General features: G+C 36.5%; 1 protein-coding gene across 1 annotated transcript in view; it reads left to right on the forward strand.

Annotated features, from left to right (window-relative positions):
• Positions 1-1,271: 1,271 nt before the first annotated feature.
• The window catches only part of LOC134536962 (mediator of RNA polymerase II transcription subunit 1), a 41,271-nt gene continuing 15,016 nt past the window's right edge, over positions 1,272-27,526 (forward strand). Inside the window, exons 1-6 of the mRNA XM_063377074.1 lie at positions 1,272-1,526; positions 3,872-3,987; positions 8,165-8,298; positions 11,621-11,756; positions 13,473-13,716; positions 27,008-27,209. Of these exons, the coding sequence (XP_063233144.1) occupies positions 1,490-1,526; positions 3,872-3,987; positions 8,165-8,298; positions 11,621-11,756; positions 13,473-13,716; positions 27,008-27,209 (869 nt within the window). The 5' untranslated portion in view covers positions 1,272-1,489. The remainder of the gene's footprint in view (positions 1,527-3,871; positions 3,988-8,164; positions 8,299-11,620; positions 11,757-13,472; positions 13,717-27,007; positions 27,210-27,526) is intronic.

Raw genomic sequence — 27,526 nt, forward strand, 5'->3', positions numbered from 1 at the left:
TGTGCACGCCACTGTGGCAGCCAGTATGTTTTTTTTTCATGCTAAAAGAGAAACACCTAATTTACAGTACGGTGATCTTAGGCCCGCTTGCACAGTCGTGACTTGATGCAAAATAAATTAACACCGACCGCCAAGGCCGTTATCTGCTGGACGCAAAGGCCATTATGCACCACCTACGAATTTCTCTCTGTCCACTGTTCTAAACTGCAGTTATATCCAGAGTAGCAGTACAGGGACATGTTTATAATTTAGGCCACAAGTGTGGACCTGTCCTCATGTAATATGGACTAGTCGCGAGACCCTCTCTTGTTTCGCCCGTACGTGGCTACCTACGGTCTTCATATGCAGCTAATGTATCATTAACTGAGGCATTGCTGTGAGCCATGTAGCAACGACGTCGGACACAGTTCTACAGGAACCCTCTGTCCAGTTTTCAATGGAGAGGCTGGACATTCTCTAGTTTGCCAATCGCTGTTTCGTCAGTGCATATTATTTGGTTTTCTTAATCAATGTGTCCTTAAGAGTAGCCTCTAGTTATAAAAATTCCATCATATTTTAGTGTTCAGTCATATGTTAATTTCCAGTGAACTTACCAAGTTTGTTCATGACACCTCTGCAACATAGTCTCGTGTTTTTTGTTCGTAAAATCTTCGAGGGAGGTAGACTCGTAAACCGTTTGTGAGTTTCGAGTTGTCGTGAATAAGCATATGTGATGCACCAAGACGAGTCCCAGACTCCAGAGTGGAATAGGCAAAGCCACAGACAGCACAATGGAAAGAATGTGTGATGTTAATAAATCCATCGTCATAGCAGTCGTGGTTTCCATTCCATGAAGTCCTGAATGTCTTGAAAGTTCAGAGAATTCAACTGCTGACACATACAACCTGAGAACCCTTTTGCTTTAAGCTCGGAATCCATAGGAAGGATGCTGCACCCACGTAAAAAGTATTTGTCGTTTTGATTAACCTGCACTGCGTATACTTAGATTTTACTTACGTGACTCTGCAAGCGGCCTTTAAATTTTTCAATTTAAAATCTACTGAACAGCAGGACTTGGTGCCCAATTTATTTTATAAGTGTACGCCCAATTAGTATCAAAAGTTTTTATTACATAATATATTTTTTCTATATTGAGATATTTCTTTCGTTAAAGCATAAATAACTTCAAAAAAATTTTATTTTACAACTCAGTATTTCAAATAAAGAAATTTGACTTATGGCCGTTGTATTAGAGGTAGGCTACGTAACACATATACGCTCTATATTGTGTATATTTTTCTTTTTCTATGCATATATGTTTTAATTTTGAAATCATGGTATGTGCGAGTGTCATCGCTACTAAAATTAAAATAATAGATACGAATTTTTTACAGAGTATATTATTAGCCAAACAAGTGTAATATCCAGTTCTATTTAAAACATTTTTTATATATTTTTTTCGGTACACTCCTTTTTAATTGGATTGTGTTAGGTTAAAATAACTGAAACTATGAACGTATTGGGAACTGATCCTGCTCAGAGCAGTGGTAAGTTTTTGTTTATGTGTGTAAATAACTATATCTAGTGGTATTTTAATGTATAACTATATCAAGCCATGAGAGAAATCATACAAATAGTTATTGGAATTTGTTGCTGATTTAGATTATTATTAAGTTATTACATGCAACATTTTATAACACGAGTCAACAGATAACCGCTTCCGTACAAACCACATCGTAAAAATAAAAATTTAAAAATTGAATTTTTGAGATAATGTTTGTTCTCTCTTGTAAAAGAGAGTTCATTATTGTTGCTAACTCGACCAATCATTCACGCTTGCTTTACACTATTTTTAATTTTACTAATTTAACGTAAATAACTGCCCATTCTATTTTACAGAAATTTAAATGTTGCTAACCTAACCCAGTCAACCGTTAAAACAACAAACTACTAGTAAACTACTTGAAATATTAGGTGTAGTGATCCTTATATACATTTATCCTATGGTACATGATGCTTGCTGTTTTCATTTAGTATTTCGAAAGATTCTGGACATATTAAAAACTTGTGATATAACAAAAAATTATCAATGTAAAATATATAGCCTACAAAAAAATTTTACAAGCCCTGGTATAATTTTTTTGCATTGTGAAAATTAAAACAGCAAACTCCATATTCCACAGGATCAATATAATCATGATCATGCCACGAGGATCAAGGGATAAACTGGAATTCGTGATGTGGAATGATGATTGAAAAATGCATTAGGCCTATCTAATATTTTTCTAATCATTTCAAGTCGTTTACTGTTTTAATCGTAGGTCAGGTTAGCTACTTAAAATTTCTTTACAATTGTGTGACAGGTTGGTTAGGTTAGCTACTTTTAAAATACTGTAAAAACTTCTGAACGCTCGATTAGTTAAGGAAAGCTTGAATAATTATGTATTGATATTATCTATTCATTTAGTATTAAATACATTTTATTAATGTAGTTAACCTAACCCAACAAACTTTTCTTTTGTGCAAGAATGAGCACCATTTGCAAATGTCTAACCATGGAAATTTGAAATAACTCCCCTTCGCAATGACATACAGCTACTCACAACATGCTACTCAAAAATAATTCCATCTCAGGTTATGAAATAATACAGCTACAGCTTTGCTGTTTTACAGAATGATTAGGAAAAGAAATTCAAGTAAATAAATTACCCTCAGTGGGGGGAAACCCAGTGAGCCATGGTTGAGTGATTCCATACCTCACCATCACAAGCTGACTAATCGATCATGGTCATCTAGGACTTGCCCTGAAAGTATAAAGGTTACTTACGTATTAACGCCACCGCAGCAGAAGTTGCGCTAATGCACCAATAAAGAGCAATCTTGTTGTTAGCACGCGCACGCAGTTATCTTTTGGATTCCTTGTTGCCTTGTTGTTTGCTGAATTTTGACGCCATTTTTTAGTGCTACGAAAATGCGTATTTGGGATTTGCCGAAAACAGGACAAGATGCAAATTTATTTTTTCCGGATCGAAATATTTTACCAAAAAAAAAATTAAATGTTACCAATTCCCATGACATGAAACTTTATTTTGATAAACGTAAGGTTTGGAAATGTAATTTAAGACAGTGTGATCAGCGAGTGGGACTTAAAAAAAAACTGATTTGAGGGAAGCACTATTGTGAACGGTTGGTTGGGTTAGTACAGCGACATTAAAAATAATGTAAAATTGTGTTACTTTAGGTTAGAGATGTTAATAAATACTTTGAAATATTGTGGACGGTTGATTGGGTTGGTATCGCTACATTAAAAATTCCGTGAAATCATGTGAATGGTTGGTTAGGTCAGGATAGCTACATCTTAAATTGGTAACTCCTAAGCAATCATTAAAAATTTTGTGAAAAGCAACTGGATTTATCAGATAAAACTGTTATAGATTGGAACAATTACGTGCGTGAATTATGTATCTTGGATATGGAGAATAAACCACTTAAAATCTGTAGCTGCGGTGGTGTTATTACGTTAGCAGGGGCGTAGCCGGGGCGGGGGGGGAATTTAGGAGTTCAACCCCCCCCCCCCCCCCCTTGCACCAAATCTTTAATTAATTTCTTATTCATCACTCAACCAAATTTCATATTAAAGTTAATAAAAATTTTACCATTATAATATTAAAATTTAAGTACCGAAAACTGCTAAAATAGCACTATTTTACACCTTTAAATCCAAATTTTCCCGGGGGATGACCCCCGGACCCCCCACTTTAATTCGTGGGGGGGGGGGGGGGGTCATGCTTCTTAACACCCCCAATACACAAATCCTGGCTACGCCACTGTACGTAAGTACCGTATAAAGAGTAGCTGTATGTTAAAGTCCGCGCGTGCACTTGCTCGGCAGGTGTGGACAAAACCAAGGCATGGCAGATGGAACTGCTGATGGAGAAGCTACGCTCGAAGGCTGGGCAGTTCAAGTCCCTTGTGGAGACAGCAAAGACTCTGAGAATGCAGCTGCTGGTAGGTAATGGCTATTGCTTCAGTAAATGTTAATTTTTTAAAATTATTTATCATCAACTGCAACAGTATGTCTATCCAGGGCCGGCGCGTCCATACAGGTGAACTAGGCAACCGCCCAGGGCGCCAAGTAGCTGGGGGCGGCGCAGCACGACACATAACAGCTCATATAATATGTTTAACGATTATTGAAACTAGATTAAAATGGATTTTTGTAACAGTTTGGAGTGTTTACATTGATATAAGTAATTATTTAAAGTCCACGGTGACCTGTTTATGATTTGTAATAAGTAAAAAAGTAAAAAAAAAAAACAAGCCTGCTTACATTTGATTGTTGACAAAATCTTAGGCTTACGTGATGTATTTTGAGGCAAGGAAAAATTTTTTGGGGTGCATTAAGGTTTTTTGCCTAGGGCGCCAATTTACCTTGCACCGGCCCTGTGTCTATCGCCAGAGGTTCGGAAATTCCGCGGATCCATGTGGCCGCAAGCTAGAATTCAAAATTTTGTACTCTTATAATGTGTTCATGATTGGACTGCCGTTGTTTGTACATGCTCCTCTACGATCGTGAGCCAACAGTGTTCAGCTAGGAGAAAAGCACAAGTGAATCAGGTATGTAGTTCTCACTTAGAAATCAGCTAGTTGAAAAGCAAACATTGGCAGAGCGAACATAAGGCTTTGAATTCTAGCCCGACACCAAGTGAATTCGTAAAATTTCCAGGTCACGCGTGTTTTAAAATTAACTTTAAGCAAATTTGGAAGGTATTATTTTCAAAAATTCTACAAGCAGAAGTGCATTATCAGATGACAAATTAGTAGCTGGTTATTACAAAAAAACAGTTGTAGATTTATTTTTGTTTATTCATTTATGTTTTTTTATATGCATATCCGCCCCTTGATTGCTGTGAGCATTAGATACCTACATTACACAGATCACATTTCCAAAACTAAAATAGGTTCTGTAATGTGTCAGTATATGACACATAAGGAAAAAAAATGCTGAATTTTTGTACTGTGCATTTTTCTCTTCTTTTATTGGTTCAGCAAAGGGAAGCCAGGAAAGTGTTCACGTACAACATTTTCGCGTTATTAGGCCAGTAAAAATGATATATACGTAGGTACTATTTGTTTGGAGTATTATAATCATAATGAGTTAATGACTTTAACATTTCAGTGCCTTACCTTCTGCCAAAATTATTTTTAACAATAATTCTGAAACTCCAGTACGAACACTGGTTGATTCATCAGCATTGTCTTGTACGTTAATTTTTTTACTTTATACACATCGTGACATTGTACACTATTTGATGAGCTTGGCTTCTTACAGATTGAACTGATGTACTTACAAATTTACTTCAAGTAGATGCCATAAAATAAGTAAGGTTCTAAATGTTACATTATCAACAACATATTATTAGCTCTTTTGGAAAGAAAAGTAGATGTATAAATTAAAAGTGAACTTGATGTAATGCACGGTTTATTGAAAAAGAATACTCGGAAAAATTTGGGCACACATATTGAACCCTTCTATTTCCAGTAAATATAATGGGTCAGTCTCACAATATCTCATGCAGGCATGAGTCAAATGGCTCTGCAGTAGTACTCACCGAAATGACCCCTTCTATCCAGCCCAATGCATATAGTGATGACATTGTGATCTGCAATGTCTTCTTTCTCAAGTTTATAAACTATGCAAGAATGCAAGATGCAAAATTTTCTGCAACCACATTTTAGGGCACTGGTTTATAACCTACGTGAGGCACAGTAAAATATCAACTTCCAACTTTCTTGTTTTTTGGCTTCCATTTTTGATGACCATATTTGAAGAGAAGTGTTCTGAAAACTTTTAAAGATGCAGACGATATGTGCATAGAATAGCACGATGTTATTTTTATTACATACGCCATGCACAGTGAAAGAAATAACACTTTTAAGTTACATTGTTGATAGTTGCTTTTGTTTTCATGATAAATATGAATTATCAAAAGAAGCCAAGGGAAGATTAATGTTTGCTACTGTTTTACAATTGTAAGTTATAGGGTTTGGTGATGTTTTGCGATTTTCTTGCTTTACAAACAATTGTAATATTCGTTGTTTTTATGTTACTTCCTTGTATAGTTTATAAAGTATAAACCCGGCATACAGTGGCTACCTTTAGCAAAATATTCAACAGAATATTTTTTTTAACATTTTCTTATAAAATGCTCCTCCATCTTGTCTTGCAGATGTTGTACTGATCATGCAAATTGTATTTTTAGAGTTTTAAACATTTCTGAAATACAAGCATCACTTCTGTAACTGTACTTAGTGTCTTTGACTTGTTTTGTCAGAGTATTGGCCAATAACAACTGATGGAGATGGATTCCATCACTGTTTAGTAATACCAACCCAAAGAGAAAAAAAAATTCATCATGATTTGATCCAACTAATTATTCTAAAGAACTTCCCTGGACCCAGCCTGATTCCCTTTGCAGACTGCAGAGTTTACCTTGACTCATTCTATGTTCACAATTGTTATTTTCTAAAATCAGTTGCAACTAGCTCCTTGATAATGCCGGCTTGGGAATTCCCCCAATTTAATTCTCATTTACGTTCAACTTTGTGTACTCTATATGCCAATAATGATATTATTTATAGACTTAACTAGAACCATAATAAACTTAAAATTAAATCTAACAGTTTATAAATTCATGAATAAGTTTTAGTTTAACATGTGATCTATTAATCACTACTTTCAAGTTTGTTTTCCATAAATAAAGATCTTTTACTATAATTTTAGACTGTCTATTGTTTGTCATTACTCTATATACATTTACGAGGTGTGAAAAAAAAAGTAAGCTATAAATAAATAATTACCAAATGCCTAATGTCTTATAAACAGGCATCTCGTGTAGTGTGAAGCTTTTTTTTTTTAATTTGTGTCAAAATGGATTGTCATGGATTATACACCTCCTTAATATCTTTAAAAAGTCCTTAATTTGTCTTTAATTGAATAAGGACCCTTAAAAGTCCTTAAATTTCACTAAAAACTTTTACAAACTCATTAATAAAGTCTGATATGTTTGCAAGTAATTGAGAAATGCTGGTATTTTAATGTTCTTTTATGCCCAATTTTACAAGGCTCTGCACATATGCAGTACAATGGCGAATTTCGGGCTACATGATTATATTTTCTAAATAAAAATGGTTGTGATTTTTTTTGTATTTTTTATCTCACCTTTAAATTAAAAACTTAAAATTTTAAAAAAATTGAACATATAAAGTAGATTTATTTAGTGTACAAATGAGATTTTAGAGCTACAAATTTCAGACAAACACTGTGCTTGGGTTAGACGTGTGCGCCACAGATAATTCTGGACAGTAGGGGCTCATTTGTAAGAACTGAACTAAACCTACAAAATTATATTTTGTGCTTAAACTATTTAGCATTGTTATTTTCTTGAAAGATTTTTTTGAGGTATTGCAAAAAAAAAAAAATGTTTTGTACCTCGTGATAGTGGTGAAGGCGATGAAGTAAAGGGGTTCTCGAAAGCTCCATATTTTTTAATTTCTTAAGGGGTCCGCCTCGTCAGGGGTGTATGTGTGTTAGTGAGGCGGGATGATAAGTGCGACGCTCGATGGTATTTTTAGCACGGTATCGCCTCTAAGCGCAAGGCTCTGAACTGGCGCCCAGTCTTCCCGCCGTCACAGGACAACTGTGAAATTTGAGCGGTGACCGTAACATTATATGGCCGATAAATGAAGATAAAGGTGTAATGCAAGTCCCTTAAGTGCTTTTAATAATCTGCAATGGTTGTTTTACGCCTAGAAATTACTCTGAAAACATGCGTTTTTAGCCATTTTAACTCTTTTAGAAATACAGTTTAAAAACATGATCCGAAATTAAAAGTGCTTTTCGGGCCTCGGCGAACTCTTAAATGCTTTTCGTAGACATACCCCACTCGGATATCTTGAGTAGTTTTGAAATCGCGTTGTTTTTCCTGAAGCTCTGCACACCGTGTGTGTGTGCCCGGGTGGGCGAAGCCCTTAAGAGGATACTAATAGTGGATGGCGGATACATTCCTTAGTTTTCCCGTTGTAAAGTGTTTCCCTTCCTTCACTGTTCTCCCTCGGGAGCTTGGCGCCCGTCGTCTGCGGCGTGTCTGGGGAGCGCGGCTGTTTGGCACGGTGTTGGTCGCAGGAGAAGCGCTACTCGGTGGACAGCGTCGAGCGTGCCCAGCTGCAGAAGTGCCTCGACACGCTGCAGCATTCCATCAAGGTCACCACGCTGCAGGGCATGGTGGAGCGGCTGGAGAGCGTCTCTCGCCAGCTGGGGTGGGTGCTGCACCGTTTCAGCGACCGAATCATTTCGACTGTTTTTACATTTATTGGGGAAAAAACTTTTTGTTTCAAATGGATATTAAAAAATGTGATGCAGAAGAGGTACTAAAATAAAATTGGGTATGTCATCAGGCAGGGGCGTAGCCAGGGGAGGGGGTTTTAGGGGTTCAAAACACCACACCCCCCCCCCCCCCCCCCCTAGCACCAAATCTTTAATTAATTTCTTATTCATCACTCAAACAAATTTTATATTAAAAATTAAAAAAAAATTTACCATTAGAATATTTAAATTTAAGAACCGAAAATTGCTAAAATAGCACTATTTTACACCTTAAAATCCAAATTTTTCCCGGGGGAGGAACTCCCCGGACCCCCCGTTTTAATACGGGGGGGGGCTGCTTCTACGCCACTGTCATCAGGCCCTGTGGATTTAGCACGGACGCACTCAGGGTCTCCACTGCTAGTACTTTTTATACATCTGTGTTGTGTTTTTTGTATGTTTAACTTACCTTCATATCTAGTACTTTATTTTTTTAAAATTCAAAATGATGTAGAAAAGAAAATGTTTCATATTTTTTTTAAACAAACTTAGCTAAAGTGGTTCTAAGCCTCTTTTATTCAACAGTATCTACTTAAAGCACATTTTCATCATTGACATGAAACAAAAGTAAATTAAGAAACAAGTGATAAAATACTTTGGTTCACTGGTTTACTTTAAACAATTTTTTTTTTTTTTTTTAATATTCTTCAGCTACAGATTTAACTGCTTCAGAACAACACATTAATTTAGGAAGCTGTGATAAAAATAATTAATAAGTGTATTTTTTTCCCCCTAATGAGTTATAACCCTACTAAAGTGTAAAAATATTAAATAATTGAAAGTTTAAAATAATAATTTTTGGAATTAAAATAATAAGTTTGTTGTTCACTTCTACACCAGGTATATTCATCATCAGTGTCCGAATTCTGGATAGTCAGGAAAACTGGTTTGGTAAGGGACTTTACTATAAATCCTGGAAAAGTCGTAGAACATCCCTCCCTGGTGATAGTACCTAATTGGAACGAAAACCGTCATTCACTATAAAATTACATTTGCGAGGTTTTGTTCAAACTAGGTTAGCTATGGTGATATTGCGGACGTTGGGTTTTTTTTAATCCTTTCAGAATACTTCACAGTAGGTAAATTATTTTTTTAAGAAAATAGGGAAATTTGTAATAATGTTTATAGTAAATCAGGGAAGTTGTATTTTTTTACTGGTTTTTGTGGATATCCTAAACACTTGTAAAAAGTCAGGCAATATTCTTAATCAAATTTTTTTTGTCTAACTGTAACTGCATCATTATTTCTCACTATAGCTAGGGACTGGAAAAATTTGCGCCATCAATGACCTCTAGGATAGACTCAACAACACTCCATGTACTCGGGTAAAATGCACCTGCCCATTGGCTACTAACTCGTTACACCTGTTAACTCGGATGCTTGTGATTGGATACTTCTTTTGTTGAGCATTTTTTTATTGGCTCATAGTTCCCCAGGTATTCTGTAGTCCAATCACTGAATGAGCATGAAGGTTAACGAGTTTGGATTCGAGCCTGTCGCTATATGAATCCGCGAATTTTTCCGGTCTCTAACAATAGCTCATTTTATGTGTGTGCACATCTGGGTGTTATTGAGACGGGAGGTAAGTGTGACGCTCACTGGTACTTCTAGCACGGTAACACTTCTAAGCTCAAGGCTCTGAACTGTCTTCTTGCCATGCATAGCCAAACTATGGGATTCTTTTCTCAGCATTACATGACTGAGAAATTAAGATAAAGTGTAATGCAAGTCCCTTGATTTCTTTTGAGAATCTGTACAGGATGTTTCACACTTAATAATTATTCTGAAAACACACCTTCTAGCCATTTTCACTTTTTCTAAAAAAAAATACAGTTTAAAAACAAAATTCAGAAAGAGGATCAATCATCCACCATCAGTGTATTCTTAAATGCTTTTCATAATTAGACACCATTCAGATATCTTGAATATTTTTTAAATCACGTGGCTTTTGCTGAAGCTCGGTACACCATATGTATGCCCAGGTAGGCAAGTGCCTGAATACAGACTGATTTTACTGCACTGCATCATACTACAGCACACTTGGAACAACAACGGCCTGAGTCATTTCACGCAAGTACGGAAATTTACATCAACATGATTATATTAATTGAATAGAATATGAGATAGATGGTATATAGAAACCTTCCTACATGTGTATACTATCAATTAAAAATATAATTGGAGGGAAATGTACCGTACGAGTCGCACAAAGGCCACTCAGGGTCTCCAATGTGTGGTTTTCAGGGTATCTTTCACAAACATTAATTTATTTTACCCTCTTTGGCCATTGGATGTTGGAAGTTGGATCCTCTTTATTTCTTTCTGAAACTTGCAAAATAGGTAAATTATTTTTTTTTAAAAATGCTGTACATTTTGTACTTTTGGTAATGAAAAGTCAGGGAAAAGTTACTGAAATTTTATTACAGATTATTGTGGCTACCTTGTACAGTGGAGTCCCGATAATCAGAACTAATTGGGGTAGAGATCTGTTCGGATTAGCCGAATAACTGACACAGTGCAATCAGAACTAATTGGGGTAGAGACCTGTTCGGATTAATTAGCCGAATAACTGACACAGTGCAAGAAGGTTTTATTTAAAATACGTACATCTCTTTTAGCATTGATTTATTGCATAACAGTATATAACATTTTTAAGAACACAATCTTTATAATGTTAATAATTGACTCAAGACATCTAAATAATTTTTTAAATACTTAAAAAAAAAAAATCAAGTTTATGAAAAATATTTTCTAGCCTAAACGTGTTTGCGTTAGACAAAATTTTCGGATCGGCGGGACTCGACTGCGAAGTGACGGAGACACGGCTCCACGTGATATTGAATTTTGAAAGTTGCCATTGTGTCCAGGGGCGCAACAACAGGGGGGGGGGGGGAGGGTATTTTGCCCCCCCCCCCCCTCAGAAAACCTTGAAGTGGGGGCAAACAGGGGCAAAGAAAGTGCTGTGTAAATCAATTTTTAGATAATAAAACTGCTTAAATATCACAATTTTCCACCTTGAAATACAAAATTTTTCCCGGGGGAGGACCCCCCGCTTCAATGGGGGGGATCGATGATTCTTTATGAAAAGGTATATTGCCCCCCCCCCCCCCCCCCCTTCGGAAATTTAGTTGTTGCGCCCCTGATTGTGTCTGTGCTGTGCTGAACGGTAGGGCACGAGCAGCTATGCTACGCTACGCTGTGCTCGCGTGCCCGCAGGCTCAAGTTCACAGCTGGGCCGTCGGGCCTGGACTGGTTCATCTCCTCGGACATGTTCTACCTGGAGGTGATGCTGGAGCCGTCCGGCGCCGTCAAGGACGTGAAGATCAGTCACGAGGGCAAGGTTGAGCAGCAGGTACGCACCGCAGACTACAGACTGCTCGCTTCCGGTCGTCCGTGCTTCGCGGGGGGCATGTCCGCCGGTGCGATCCTAGAAATTGTACATAAAAACGTCTGATCACTTAATCACTGGCATTTAAAAAATGTTTACTCTCAAGTCGCTTGATGTCCGTCAAGTAGTTCCGCAGTTCACAACTCCTCGCTGGAGCCAGGCTCGACAGTGGTTCGCCCCTTTACCTCGCGCCTGTCCGTCCACACACACAGTCTCGCGCCACTCATATACACTGGCGGATCCAGAGGTTCACCTCGGAGGGGGGGGCACTCTAGGATTTCAGAGTAGCCAGAGAAAAAAAAAAGCCTTAAAATTACTAAATTTGTATTTAATCTACTCACACTGTACATAACATCTGACCACCAGATTGTATGATTCTATACAAGAAATTCATTAATTATATTAAAATATTTTATCGGTTTCAGAAACAATCATTTTTGTCGGCAATATTAATGTAGCAGACAACTGGTTTTTCAGGGGGGGGGGGGGACTTGCCCCTGGTGTCCCCCCTTGGATCCGCCACTGACACACTCGCACTCTCCCCATCCCGTCGCTCCGCGTCACGCCACTCTCTAGGGGGTCGCACTTCCCTTCACTCGCGGAACTCTACAACATAATGAATCCTTAATTTAACCGCTTAACAAGTGAGAAAAGTAGTAAACTGGGTTTTTACAACAATAGCATTACTTCACTGTATACATTATTAACGAAAGTTAATTAAGTACCGTTTTTTTTGTATTATTCCTTGATGTTTTTCACCTTGATTTTGTTGTTAAGCATCTCTTTAACCCTCTACTCCATGAATTTTTTTATATTTATGGGGGAAAAAAATATATGTGTTTCATTTACAGCATGGAGATTACAGCAAAAATATTTTAAAATTTTTAACTTAATTTTTAAATTTTTTATTTAATAAAATCTATTTGTGCCATATAAGGTACAATATTCAGTTATCGGAAAATTAAAATAATGTAATATAAAAATATCTACAACTCAAAATTTTCATCCAGTAAATAATATTAATTAACAATAGGTAATATACACAAAACAACTATATTTTTGTTTATGTAATGATCATCAGGGGCTGCCAGAAATGGTTTCCGTAGCTTGTGCCACTTATGGAACCCCATGCAGCTGCTGTCCTGGAGTAATCTCGTTTGCGGAGAAAAGTCTAAAATGCTTTATGCAGTTTATGCCACGCAGGGCCGGCGCGTCCGTACAGGCGAACCAGACAACCGCCCAAGGCGCCAAGTAGCCGGGGGGCGGCGCAGCACGACACATAAACAGCTGATACGACATGTTTTAACGATTATTGAAACTAGACGAAAATGGATTTTTGCTAACAGTTTGGAATGTTTATACTGATGTAAGTAATTATTTAAAGTCCACGGTGACCTGTTTTATGATTTGTAATAAGTAAAAAAAAAAGTAATAAAATAATAAAAAAAATCCAAAGCCTGCTTACATTGGATTGTTGACAAAATCTTAGGCTTGCGTGATGTATTTTGAGGCAAGGAAAATTTTTTTGGGGGTGTCCGCCTAGGGCGCCAATTTACCTTGCACCGGCCCTGATGCCAAGTGTGTCACAGTATGCAGTAGAGTAGAGGGTCGGGCCAGGCGGTGAAGAAGGGCGAGAGCGTGGAGTAGCGAGTGGAGAGTCTTGTGCACGGCCGGTTGCAGAGCTGCGAGGAGCTGGCGGGCTGCCTGTCGCGCGGGGACTTCGCCGACCTGGCCGCCCAGCTGGAGGGCCTGGCCTCGGTGTACCAGCTCAGCACGGACAAGAAGGTGAAGTGCAAGGCGTTCAGCGCGCTGCAGGGCCTCGAGACGGACCTGGCCACGCTCGCGCTGGCGCAGCAGTTCATCAAGGAGCCGTTCAACCTGGTGCACAAGTCGCCCGTGGGGCTGCTGCAGCGGCGGCGCGGCGGTGAGTTCCGTTGGACCGATCCGGGGGAACTTCGTTAGATTGTGCTTTTTTTTCCAGAAGCCTACGCAGAATTTCATTTTAGGTTTTTTTTTGACGTGACAACGTCTAATAAATTGATGAACGCTGGCTAAACACACTAAAAAGTGTCCCGTTACGCTCATTGTACGCTTGCGCCGCATCTATCTCTCTTCCACTCGATCGGAACAACCATCGATTTGACTTTTTCAAGGCACATTAAACTTGAAACACTCCCATTCGTTTCCTACTTTTCCTATCATCGTCCCATCCTTAACAGAATAACACAGATTGGAAGAAGTTAAATAGCAAACATGTATAAAAGTTATAGTTAAAATAATCTGTTCGTTAAAGTAATAAACATATTTGAATAAATGACTGCAAATAAAAGTAAATTTATCAATTAAATTGTAGATTTAATTTCACTCCTTCTTTGTATCCATACAAAATAGTGATAATTCAATAAAAATGATTCAATTTTATTCATAAAAGTATGCAATCATTTCATCAATGTTTTGTTATGATGTTGTCACGTTAAACTATCGTCCGTAAACCGACTTTACAGACAACAAATTTTTTTTTAACCGTGGGGCGGGGGGGGGGGGTGGAGGTTTGTTATTTTCAAAGTCGAAATAACATGCAAATGCCTCACCCCTATTGGTAACTGCATATTTTATTTTATTATTACATATTATTATATAGGATTAAGAAAAGTACATAAGTAGGTTAGTAGTAGTAGACATTCTAGACCTGAAACCTTGATTAATGGGTAATATATTGCGTAGTTGAAAATTTGGGAACTAGGATATAATTATTACAAAAAAATTTGGAAAACCCATTGAGTAAAGAAATTAGGCTGTAGTTTAAAAAATCTAATGTTGTACCATTTAAATGACTCTGCATCATTTTGGCTATTTTACATTTATTGGGAAAAACTTATGTTTCAAATTGATATTAAAAATGTGATGCAGAAGAGGTACTAAAATAAAATTGGGTATGTCATCAGGCCCTGTGGATTTAGTTGATTTTAAATCCTTGTAGCCCAATATATTAGGCTTTCAGTAATAGTAGGAACAGATATACGTATATTCAGAATTATGACTGAGGTAATAAGGGGAGGGTTAGAAGATAGAGTCACGCAGACTTGCCAACCTTTACGATTTTTTCGTAAAATGTACGAAAATCACGTCCGTTTTACGATTGTACGAGGATGTCTCATTTTTTACGAATTTTAAGTACGAGACGTTTATTAAAACATGTATTTTCCGTTTGCCTTAAATGTTTTATTGTATGGTTTGTGAAAGCTGTTGCCATGTGTTGTTGCTGTGGAAACAAGTGCGGTAATTGAGTTATATTATTGGTCGAAGGCCAGCGAACCACGTAATTTGTTGTTCGATTGTATATCTTTCCTTATTGGCCGCCTGAGTTACATTGATGCGCTTACAACCAATCACGAACCAGTTTAAATAGCATTTTTAGTTTGGCAAGATGGTGTCGTGCATAAGCGTATGTTGTGATTCTTCAGATAAAGTTGAGCCAATTTTGATTTTGTTTATTACAGGTTAGGAAACGAATTTATTGCATGTTTTTAATAAAAAACGTGTTATGTGCAGAATTAACGGAAGTGGAATCAAGTGAGGAAGGAAATGCCCCCGAAACGTGATACGCATTATTCTCAGGCATTTCGTGATACATACACGCGGGATTTTCCGTGTATTCTTAAATCAAGCAAGGGAACTAGGGATGGGAAATATAGTTCTTTGGAACGAACTAGTTCGTTCGGAACTAGTCACTTCAAAGACTAGTTCTTTAGGAACCGTTCTATTGAACTACATCGGTCGCGGACTGTATCGCGGTTTCCAATGTTTAAACAAAATATTCCATACATTGCACCAACACAATCGTTACAGACTTTTTGTTTTATGGGCATTTCTTTTTCTATAAATAAAAGAGGCACACAGTAATCTGATGCTTGTAAACAATATCTCCCATTACAAATGAGCGACTATCGTATTGTTTTTCTTTCACACACTTCTTACATTTTTGAATGTGTATTAATTTATTTTCTGCAAGTAAAGTGCTTATTTTCACATGTTTACAAAATAAAATAATGGTATAGTGTTTTCTCATCTGTGACAACCTAAGCTGATTTTTTTCGTATTAGGTAAGTTTTATTATGTTTCTTTAAATTTTAGTGTAGTTTTGTAATGTGTGGTCTATGTGTAATGAAAGTTTAATTTCAGGTTATATAGGCTATCTGAAATTTAACGTAATTACACTTATTTACGTGACACGTTTTTTAATGTCAATATGTAATGTAAATGTCTAAAGAATATTAGATAAAAATTAAGAGTTCACGATAGTCAAACGATACTATCTATGTCTTTGAACTAGCTAGTTCATTGTGTATATGTACTCCCTTTATCTTTGGTCTTCGTAGTTCAGATCAGTACTTGGAACGTCTCTGCTTGGAACTGACTAGACTTGTGTAGTTCGCGATCGAACTAGTTCGGAAGAGCGCTCCCACAGACGAACTACGCGAACTAGTTCCCAGATCCCTCGCTCCTCAGTTCATTAGCTCGTTCTTTTACCGATCTCCTTCTTTTAGTTCTGTGCACATGATCTGGCTCTTATCAAAAGTCGTCACTCGTTCTCCCTTTCGGGTATTAATTACGGCTTTTTTTCTATATCTAATTGTAAGGTAACAAATTAGAAGAGTAATGGGTCTCTATTCTTAATAATTTACGTAATTTTGTAGCCTGTACATAATAACACATTTTTGTTGATTATTTCTTAAAAAAAATATAATTTGTATATTTATAAAACGGTATTTTATTCACTAAAATAAACGCATTTCATAAATAATATTTCTTAAACTAGCTATTAAATAAATCCTTTTATAAATTAAAATGTTTCGATTATAGTGTATGTTAAGTGAAGAATAAAAACAGAACTGTTATATACGCCATTTTACCCAATTATGTAAATTATTGTTTTATTTACTCATTTGATGTATAATAACCCAAAAAAGGATAATAATCTAGGCGTTCACAACACTGATCATTATAAAAAATAACTATTATAACATACAAAGAAGATCGCCTGCAGTAGCGGTAGCAAAGCGAACAAACTATCTGTGACCTGTCTTCTTTGAATTTGAGATGGGAGCGGACGAACTAAAAGAGCGACCTAGTTCGCCAAGGAGCTGCGAACTAAAAGGAGCGCTCCCGGTCGCGAACTATTATGCGCAAGTCTAGAACTGACGAAGCGATGGGGAAATAAAGGTGGGGGGGGGGGGGGATGAGACCAAATAAAGAACAAACGTAAGAGAGGGAAGAAAGCAAGAAAGAAAGACGTGGCATATTGGGTGACAGTGGTTTGGTTGGGGGGGGGGGGGGTGGTTTATCTTTTGCGCATGCGCAGTAAGGACCAAACAGTAGGAGACGAGAAACACGTAAAGAACGAAAGAACGATTGTTTTTGGTAACAGCGAACTAGTCACCTAGGGATCTTTCGCGCATGCGCAGTAAGGACCAAACAGAGTAGGAGAAGAGAAACACGCAAAGAACGAAAGAACGATTGTTTTTGGTAACAGCGAACTAGTCACCTAGTTCGCTCGTCAGAACAGTTCCAAATGAACTGGTAGTTCGCGAACTACCCATCCCTAAAGGGAACCAGTTCGCATTTTTTTCAGTGTGTAGATGCGACATCAACATTGGGCACGGCGGAAAATATGACATCAATCTCCACGTGAACTGTTCATAACATCTCGCAAATGTTAAAAGTGTCGCAGTCAATTCAAAGGTTAGTGATTAGTTCGCTAAAAATAATAGCACAGACAATGCTGTAATACGTGCAAATGTATGTTTACAAACTTTTTGGTTGAACATAATATTCATTTAAATGATTCGGATCACGCCGGCCCGTTATTCAGAAAAATGTTTTCAAATTCTGAAGTAGCAAAAAAATTTGGTTGCGCAAAAACAAAGTCGACGGCTATCGTGAAAGAAATGGCAACAGATGCAACTGATAAAATTGTTTGTAATTTACAAACTGTGGCATTTACAGTCGCGACCGACGGCAGCAACGACTCTGAATCCAAATTATATCCTCTAGTACTTAGTAACATTTTGTGATGCAAGTTTGAAAATGATAGTGTCAAGGTTGCTTTCATTACCAGTACTCCAGGGAGATTCTACTGGAAGTTAACTGATATCAGTGTATATTGTAACAAAGGTACACTCTGTTGATTTGTAGGGTACCACAAGGAACAGAGTTTTTTCTTTGATGTGATACTAAGCAAAAATGTTTCCATAATGGTAAATAATGAGAATGATTGTTGGTCTGCAATGTTAATGTATGTTAAAACGATTACATAATTTCGATTACTAGAAAAAATGTGATCATGAAAGTTTATTAATTTTTCAATTGCCGCGAGCAGTTTACGCGTGTTATATTATTTTTTATGTATTTTACTAATTGAGGGTTTCAAAAGTTGGCAAGTCTGCACATATACAATAGAGAAATACTGTGCAAACACATTCAATACCACATTAGTATCATTGGAAATATCACCATTTACTTTAAGGGATAGTTGATCATAATAGCCATCTTTCATTAGTTTTACATATTTATAAAAAAAATTTGGGTTTACTTAATATTATTGTTCGTAGATAGAGTCCATTGGATTTTGTTGTGCTTTATTAGAGATTTCTTCTGTAGAGCTTGTGAAAATGTTTGTTAGATTTTTTAGCACGTATTAATTCACTTGAGAACCAAAGAGGTTATTTTGTCTTGTTTTTTAAAGATAGCCTATTATAAGTACCAATTTTTTCAGAAATACAGTTCGTTGGTTGATCAATAAGGTCATTAACTTCAGTAGAATTATGAAAATGTGATAAATCATGGTTTTTGATAGATTTGTAGGGACCAAAATAATTGCCTTTTTTATTTCTAAATACAGAAGATGGATCGATATTGTTCGAGTAAGCATCTAATGTGATGATATTTAAGGCCGAATGATACAGATCTTCTTTGATAAGAATATCAATAGTACTTGTTATGACACAGTGTGTGAAAGATTAGAGACATGGGTCTAAGAGATTTATAGGTGGCTGGGTATCATTGAATTGTGTTAAACCAAGACTGGATGTAAAGGTAAGTAAATACAGGGTGGCCACTCACCGGGAAAACCGGGAAAACCGGGATTTATCAGGGAAATCACGTTGATAGGGAATTATCAGGAATTATCAGGGAATTTTTTTAATAACCGGGAATTTTTTGTGTCATGTATATTTCCGCAGAGCTGCTAACCATTACGGATTTTTTTGTAATTATTACGGATTGAACACAGAATTACGGAATTACGGAACATCGCTGGTTTATTACGGAAACGAGGCTTTGTGCTGCTAGGTAACGGAAAAAAATTCCGTTTCTGGTGTGCGTGTTTCGTGAACGCAGTTTGAATACATCACGTGGTTGCGCAGATAACGGAACTAATAAATGTGCGCATGTACTGTCGAAATAAGTAGATTAATTCTTGTGTTTTGTAATAGAAATGGTACGGTATTACGTCCGTTGTACGATACAACTAGTACATATTCTCGGACTTTTGTTTGTTAGCTACTTACATCACGATAATTGTTTTACGGTACTTTGGCTAAACTGTGTTGTGTTAATTACATTCTTGAAAGTCATTTTTTTCATCAAAGTGTTTTTGTTGTGTCTACAGACGTGAAACCATTTTATGTTCGATAGTATTGTGTTCTTCAGTGCCAGTTGTAGAAATGAAGCGTGTGACAGAACAATGTGTATCTGGGGCAAAAAAAAAAATAACGTTATTCTTCAGAACTTTCGAGCAAACTATTCAAAAGAATGGCCATGCTTTTCATCTTCAAATGTTTTGGAACGCCACGCGTTTTGTAATGTATGCACGTGTAACTTTTCGATTGCACATGGTGGAAGGGATGACTGTAGACGGCATATTGAATCAAAGAAACATGCAGAACATTTTAAAGCCGTGACGAGCAATAAATCTATATCGTCGTTTTTCGCTACACCTGAAGAAACGAAAGTAACACGCAGAGTTATTGTTTTCAAGTTTTTTGGTAGAACACAATTTACCGATAGCAGTAGCCGATCATTCGGGTAATTTGCATAGTGCTATGTTTGCGAGAGCAAAAACATCTGCCTTAGTGGAGTATATAGCTGGTGAAACCAAATTGAAACTTTTGAATCTTTAGTAAGTGAACCATTTGCTTTAGCTACAAATGGGAGTACTGATTGTAATTTAGTGAAGATTTATCCACTAGTTGTTTCATTTTTAAATCAAACACATGGTAAAATTTGCACTGTACTGTTATCCCTTGTTGAGAGTACTAAGGCAGAATATTTCACAAGTAGAAATGTTACACTTCAAAAATGAATGTAAGAACAGTTATCAAAAGTTGTGTGAAAAAATGTTCGAGCACTTGCCACTGAAATACCCCATTACTAGGGACAGGAAAAATTCGCGGGTTCAGTGACCTCCAGGATGAACTCCATAGTTCTGCGTACTCTCGGTCAAATGCCACGCACTCATTGGCTGCTGTCTTGTGAGACGTCCCAACGTGGCAGCCTGTGATTCGATAAAGCTTTGGTCAGGTGTTTCTCATTGGCCCAGAGTCATCCAGTTGAGTAGTGAGTCAATAGTAGAGGCAGCACTGAGGTATAACTATTTGTATTTTAGCCTATCGCGAAATGAATTCGCGAATTTTTCCGGTCTCTAGACATAAAACAAAACACATACTGCAGGTCATTGAAAGGGACGCTATAATGTAAAGTGACATATTTAAAATGTATTATGTTATTTAACGAACTTCCGTATGTATATAATGAAGAAAATACAGCAGGGTGCTAAAATATGAGTAATCTCTTTCTATAATATTATATTTTTTCATCAAAAGTATGTTTTTTTGTAATTGTAAATATCAGGGAAATTTTAAATTTTTTATCAGGGAAATTTTAAATTTTTTATAAGGGAAATCAGGGAAAAATCAGGGAATATTTTTGGTGACTGTGAGTGGCCACCATGAAATAACTAGCTTTAGTTTTGTCATGAGAGTGTATAGTATTATCGGTTAAGAGTATTAATCCAGTCAATACTGGGGAACGTTAAAATCACTTAGGATCACTATATCGTCACCACACAATAGCAGTTTATCTTCCAAGGCTTCAAAATATTTAAAGTAAACATTCGGAGTGATATCTGGAGGTAAGTAGATAGTACCAAGTATTATCAATTTGGTAGACAATAATTTTATTTTCAGCCACACAGCTTCGATACCAGGAAAGAGGAAAGACGTAGTCATTCACAGGTTGCACTGATACAAATTTGTGCTTTCTGACGGCTTACAGGACACCGCCACCTCTTTTCTTCATTTACAGTTGAGAATTTCTATCATCTCCAAAAACTAAATAGCTGTCTGTAAAATAGTGCGAGTTTATGCTATTTTCATTTAGCCATGTTTCGTTCAAGCATATAATGTAATAATGCTAGCGAACTAGGTTTTCAAAGATTTCAATAGTTTTAGTTCTTAAGCCTCTCACATTTTGATAAGCGATAAAACATTCTCCAGAAAAAGGTGTTCACAGACGGAGATTATGGAGCATCTCCAGGCACTAAGAAGTGGATGCAATAGACCTGAGAGAAATGTTGAGCTCTTCTGTTGCAAAGACATTGTTTAGAATTTTACCATGATGCAATTTACCATAAAAATGGTTTATCAAGCAGCCACTTGGTCAGAATAGAATTTTGTTTTAAGTTTTGTCACTTTAACTTGAGACAAGTTGAGTTCATTAGATATGTAATCAATGATTTAAGTAAGGTCTTTAGTGTTTTTATGTATAAAACAATGTGATTATCTCTGATATATCAAAGTGAGCGGCATATTGAGTGCATTGTTTTGCAAAACTTTTCCTCACTTATACACACACATAAACCATATTTGGATAAACAGTGTTATATGTGTATCACGAGAACATAAAACACTGACAAAACATTTAAGTAAGCTGACTTAACTAACACATACTTTGAGTGAAAAATAACAAATTTTTGAAGTTGAACACTATTTGTAATTTTTTGGTTCTCATTCACTTAAGTGGTCCTTTTTGAGCATTTGTGACTACCACTGAACCTAAGCTAGCCAACCAGTGCTGTTTTATTTTGAAGGCTTATGAAACTAATTGTTGAATGACGATTGATTCCCGTCATGTGTCCTACATATATCGGGAATTTTAACCATGAAAACAGTCATTCATCCATAAAGATACTATTGTTTTTGTTTTGTGTATAAATGTTAATTTTGTAAATTTATTACATTTGAGCAAATTGCCCAAATGATTTAAGACACACAAAGCCATATCTTAGTACAGTATATAATATTGGACGTTCAGTACTACCCTAACTGTGGAATTTATTGTGTGCTCAATTGGAAATCAACATATAAAATAGTTTTATGATATTGAAGTTCAGTTTTATTTGAATAACTACATGTTTTCCCCTCTATTTTTTTTCCCCTACATTGGCCTATCATACCATATTGTTTATACTTAGTTAAATCATAGATCTCGAGTCAATAATAATTAAACTATATGAGAGTAGAATTAACGGTACAGGCACGTGTGTAAAAAAATATAGTGACGGTACAATAGAGTAGAACCTAGATTTTACATACATAACTGCATTTTATGTTTTCCCGTTATTTGGAGTAGTTTATTTCAGGCCCGTTTTAACCTCATTTAATGCAATGCAATAAATTCCATTTGATTACAACCCGCCTATAATCAGCTGCCCGCAATTTGCTCTGTTTGTTTGTGTAATACCTACATAAATTCGTTATTCCCGTGTTTATCATGGACATCTTACCTATGAAGATATCACTATCGTGTGAAATACCGAAAAAAAATGCTGTTGGGAACATTAGCGCTATAGCTCGTGGAATTTTCAAAGTAATTTTTCATTGAAAACAGTACTGACAGCGTGCCAACAGTGACCCATTAAAGGCTGACTTCAAAAAACATATCACGCAACGCTGGCGCTATAGTAGACTTGCGCATAATAGTTCGTGACCGGGAGCGCTCCTTTTCCTTCGCAGCTCCTTGGCGAACTAGGTCGCTCTTTTAGTTTGTCCGCTCCCATCTCAAATTCAAAGAAGACAGGTCACAGATAGTTCGTTCGCTTTGCTACCGCTACTGCAAGCGATCTTCTTTGTATGTTATATTAGTTATTTTTTATAATGATCAGTGTTGTGAACACCTAGATTATTATCCTTTTTTGGGTTATTATACCTCAAATGAGTAAATAAAACAATAATTTACATAATTGGGTAAAATGGCGTATATAACAGTTCTGTTTTTATTCTTCACTTAACATACACTATAATCGAAAAATTTTAATTTATAAAAGGATTTATTTTATAGCTAGTTTAAGAATTATTATTTATGAAATGTGTTTATTTTAATGAATAAAATACCGTTTTATAAATATACAAATTTTATTATTTTTTAAGTTTTAGACGTGCACATTCACAAGAGCTAAAGACATCTGATCAAAGAATATAGCATAAAGGGTAACATGAAAAGTATCTACAGTTGACAATGTCAAATGTTAAGTACATAGTAGTTAAGAATTTTTTTCCACATACACATACAAATTTTGAAAATAATAATAATAATAATAATAATAATAATAATAATAAATACAAACATAAAATATGAGTGAAGTTAACAAAAACTGTGCTCCACACATATTATTTTTGAGATAATTACTTAACACTGCATGTACTGGCATTCTAAGACAGTCATAAAAACAACTTGTTTAGTTTATTTTTTTTTATTAAATGACAAATAAATAATGTATGAAATGTAAAAATAAGTTTATTTAACAATGTTTTAAATTAGTCAAAATTTCAATATTAAAGTTGTCATCAGCTGTCAAAATTATTTTATGAATATTGAAATCATTTTGTAAACACTGATATAAGTACCTAATGTAATTATGTCTGACTTGTTCCACGGTTTCCCCACCGCGAAGTTACCCTGGGGTAACCGTGCTCGGACACGAGTATAAAGCTATCATCAACAAAACGATCATATTTAAAAATGTATCATTGCAGTAAACATTTGCAGCGATTAAGAGTCAGTATTTTTGTAAAGTCAGTGTCCGTTAGACGTCTGAAATTTCAGCTATCCGACCCGAGCAGATAACGATAGCCAGCCAAAACGACCAGCGACAAAGCCGTAACTAATACCAGAAAGGAAGAACGAGTGACGACTTTTGATAAGAGCCAGATCATGTGCACAGAACTAAAAGAAGGAGATCGGTAAAAGAACGAGCTAATGAACTGAGGAGCGAGGGATCTGGGAACTAGTTCGCGTAGTTTGTCTGTGGGAGCGCTCTTCCGAACTAATTCGTTCGCGAACTACACAAGTCTACGCTATAGTTTTTAGGAATTCCTACTATTCATCACTTACTTATACATTCATGATTACGTACTGTGTTCATTTCCGGTATTCTATCTTTGTCAACGCCCGTTAACAATAATGTGGTCGGCGACAAATAATATCGTGGATAAGAAAAACCGTTGGTTTTTTTTTTTTCCTGTGAGTAATTGACTGTGTTTTTATCTACGTATTTTAACAAGATGGCAGCGTGTAAAAATACAGAATACATTTTAGATTGATGAAAAACTCAACTTTTAAAGTGTGTGGACGAGCACAAAGGTACTCGTGTTTCACTCGCTGAGAGGTTAGGCGTGCTGATTTCAACTCTGAACACAATTGTTAAAAATCACGAAATGATTGAAGAAAATGCATCTCAGTGTGTTAGTTTTTATAAGAAGAGAAGACACATTCGTGCATCAAAATTTGAGGAACTTGAAGTACTTTTGAAGGAATGGTTTGTTGGTGCCAGTGCCTCGAATGTACCCATAAACTGTGTTTTATTGAGAGAAAAGGCACAATTTATAGCTACGCGGCTAGGAATTAATGAGTTCGTGCCTCTAATGGTTGGATTGACCGTTTTAAACGACGACATAACCTTGTATTTAAAGCAATATGTGAAGATGATAGGAGTGTAGACTCTACGACCGTAGAAGTGTGGAAACTAGAGCAGTTGCACAAATATATACAAGAATATGGTCCGAAGGAAATTTTTAATGCGGATGTAACAGGCTTGTTTTATTCTCTTCTTCCAGACATAACACTGTTTAAAAGGTGAGCAATGATTGGTGGTAGACTTAGTAAATAAAGGCTCACAGTTATGCTAATGAGCAATTCAGATGGCAGTGAGTAATTGTTTGTATATTTATTTATTTTTAACAAATTTTTACATATAATTATTGTAGCTGATTTAATATAGCCAACCATTCCCTTCAGTATTATTTGTCTAATTTCTCAGAAGCCACTGCACTACATGTTTACTTTTTCTTTTCCTATGTATTTGTTATTAGAATTCAGTATTCTTATTCGAGAAAAATTTGGTATTCATATTCAATTCAAACAAAAAATTCGCATAGGCCTACTTGAATTGTTACTTTCATTGGTTTTGAGAGACAGGAAGATTCTTCATACCAAATTGTAATACTTCTAAGTTTATTAGTGGGTGTTGTATACTTATACATTTAACAAGGGAAAAAAAGCAAATGTTCTTGCTTAGTGTTACAGAATTTACATACCAACCTGTTTTTAAATATAGTTGCAAATGAGTATAGTTGTATGCAATGCATAATTGTAAAACGTTCATGTTTGAAAAGTACTTCGTAATTTATTCTTGCTATTAATAATTTTTTGGTTTTGCAATATTAGCTTTTTGAATACGTACACAAGCAGTCCAATGTTGTATCTATAGATTGTTCTTAATGTAGCAACATATTTAAGAGATCTTCTGCTTCGTTTTGGTGACAACTTGAATCTTCATTTATTTTCGTCTTTGATTTGGATTTAAAAAATAGTTTTACACCCCTAGAAATGGATGGTTCGAAAAAAAGTAAGCGCGTTAAAACGACAGTGCAGTACAGCAAAGCTATCCCCTCTCTTTTGCTGGGGTGGGGGGGGGAAAAAAGTGTAAATTAACAATCTTGTGCAGTAAAAACTAATGATAATTTTCAGATAAGTAACTTTTTATATTAATTTGGGGGCATAAAAAGTAATTTTTGGCAAACGTATCTAATGTGACCATGCTGTAATGTATCTCATCCTTAGTGTGCAGCGAGCATTATTTTAATGGACATTTACTCTCTCCTTCCAAGGCACCATTTCTGCCATTAGTGCTGTACTTGTTTCCATGAGCTCTGTTTCCATAGAGCATAAAAGTTTGAAACACAACTTTATAATGTAATGAAAAATGTTTTAAATGTGTCTGTAACATTTTTTTTATAAGTAAAATTTGAAATGAGAAATTTTTTTATATATGTACATTTACTTGTGTATTTCATCAAGAGCATTAATTGAAAATATTCAGTTATTATTTTTGTAGGAGAAGTAAATGAATGTTGCCATCTTGTTTGCTTTTAGTTTTGTACCAAAAAAAATTATTGAATATTAAAAATTTGGTCTGTTATTTGAGCATAGCACATAATGTAAAAGATCGTTGTTATTAATAGTGACAGGCTACTGCAAATAAATAATCAATTAGTATTTAGCATACAATTTTTTTTTGTCACAATGACTGTGTAATTACACTGTCAATACACATTATTTTATGGTTTTAGAAAATGAACAAATAATAAATTTAAAAGAAAAAATAAAATCTAATATAATTAACAATTATGTGTGTGTGTGTGTGTGTGTGTGTGTGTGTGTAATGTTAACAAGCCGGGGCAGGGTGTCCACAGTTAGTACTTCTTTCTTAATATAATAATATTACAGTAACTCCAATATGTTGTTATTAGGCGTAAATTATTTTTCAAAAACTATGGAATGTATGTGTGTGTGTGGTGTGATATTTAAGTTAGAGCATTGCAATGTCATAATAACTTTCTAAATTGTTAAAGCCATGACAAATTATAATTCAGTACTCTTTTTTTTTTTAATCTAGTACTTTTTTCTCTCCTAAGTTGGTACAAAATATTTTTTTGACTTGTGGACACCCTGACCCAAGGGGGTGGTATCAGCGGGCACGGGTTGTAAGAGTGAGAGACTGTACGGGGGTGGTATCAGTCTGTCAGCAGTGTACCGCTGTGCGAGAGTGGGTTGGCTGGTAGTGGCGGGGGACGCACAGAGCACGGCCGTCTGCGCAGGGCACGCCATGGCGCTGACCTACCTGGTGGCGCCCTACGACCTGCTGTGCGCGCGGAGGAAGCTGCAGCTGCCCCTGACGGTGGAGGAGGTGACGGGGCGAGCCCTGGGCCGCAGCGTGCAGGTGTGCCTGGAGGGGGGAGCCAGCCACAAGCTGCAGACCTGCCCGCTCATCTCCGTCAGCCCCGGCCCCAACGGCAAGAGGTGAGAGCCCGCCCCGGCCCGCTCATCCCGCGTTTTCAGAACAGTCTAAAGTGGTTTCAGGATGATGTTCAGGCGAGAAACACCCAGTACAGATTCTTGAAAGCATTCAAGAGACTCGGCATTACAACTTCATCTTTGTTTATCCGCCATATAATGTAATGGTCACCACTCGAAATTTCGTAGCTGTCCCGTGCGCGACGAGCAGGCTGCTGGCCAGTTCGGAGACTTGCACCGCGCTAGAAGCACCAGCGAGTGCCGTGCTTATCGTTCCGCCTCACTGACACGAAACGCTTCCCTGACCATGGGGGGCCCTTGAG

This window comes from Bacillus rossius, chromosome 11 (assembly GCF_032445375.1).
Source record: "Bacillus rossius redtenbacheri isolate Brsri chromosome 11, Brsri_v3, whole genome shotgun sequence".
Classification (NCBI taxonomy): Eukaryota; Metazoa; Arthropoda; class Insecta; order Phasmatodea; family Bacillidae; genus Bacillus; species Bacillus rossius.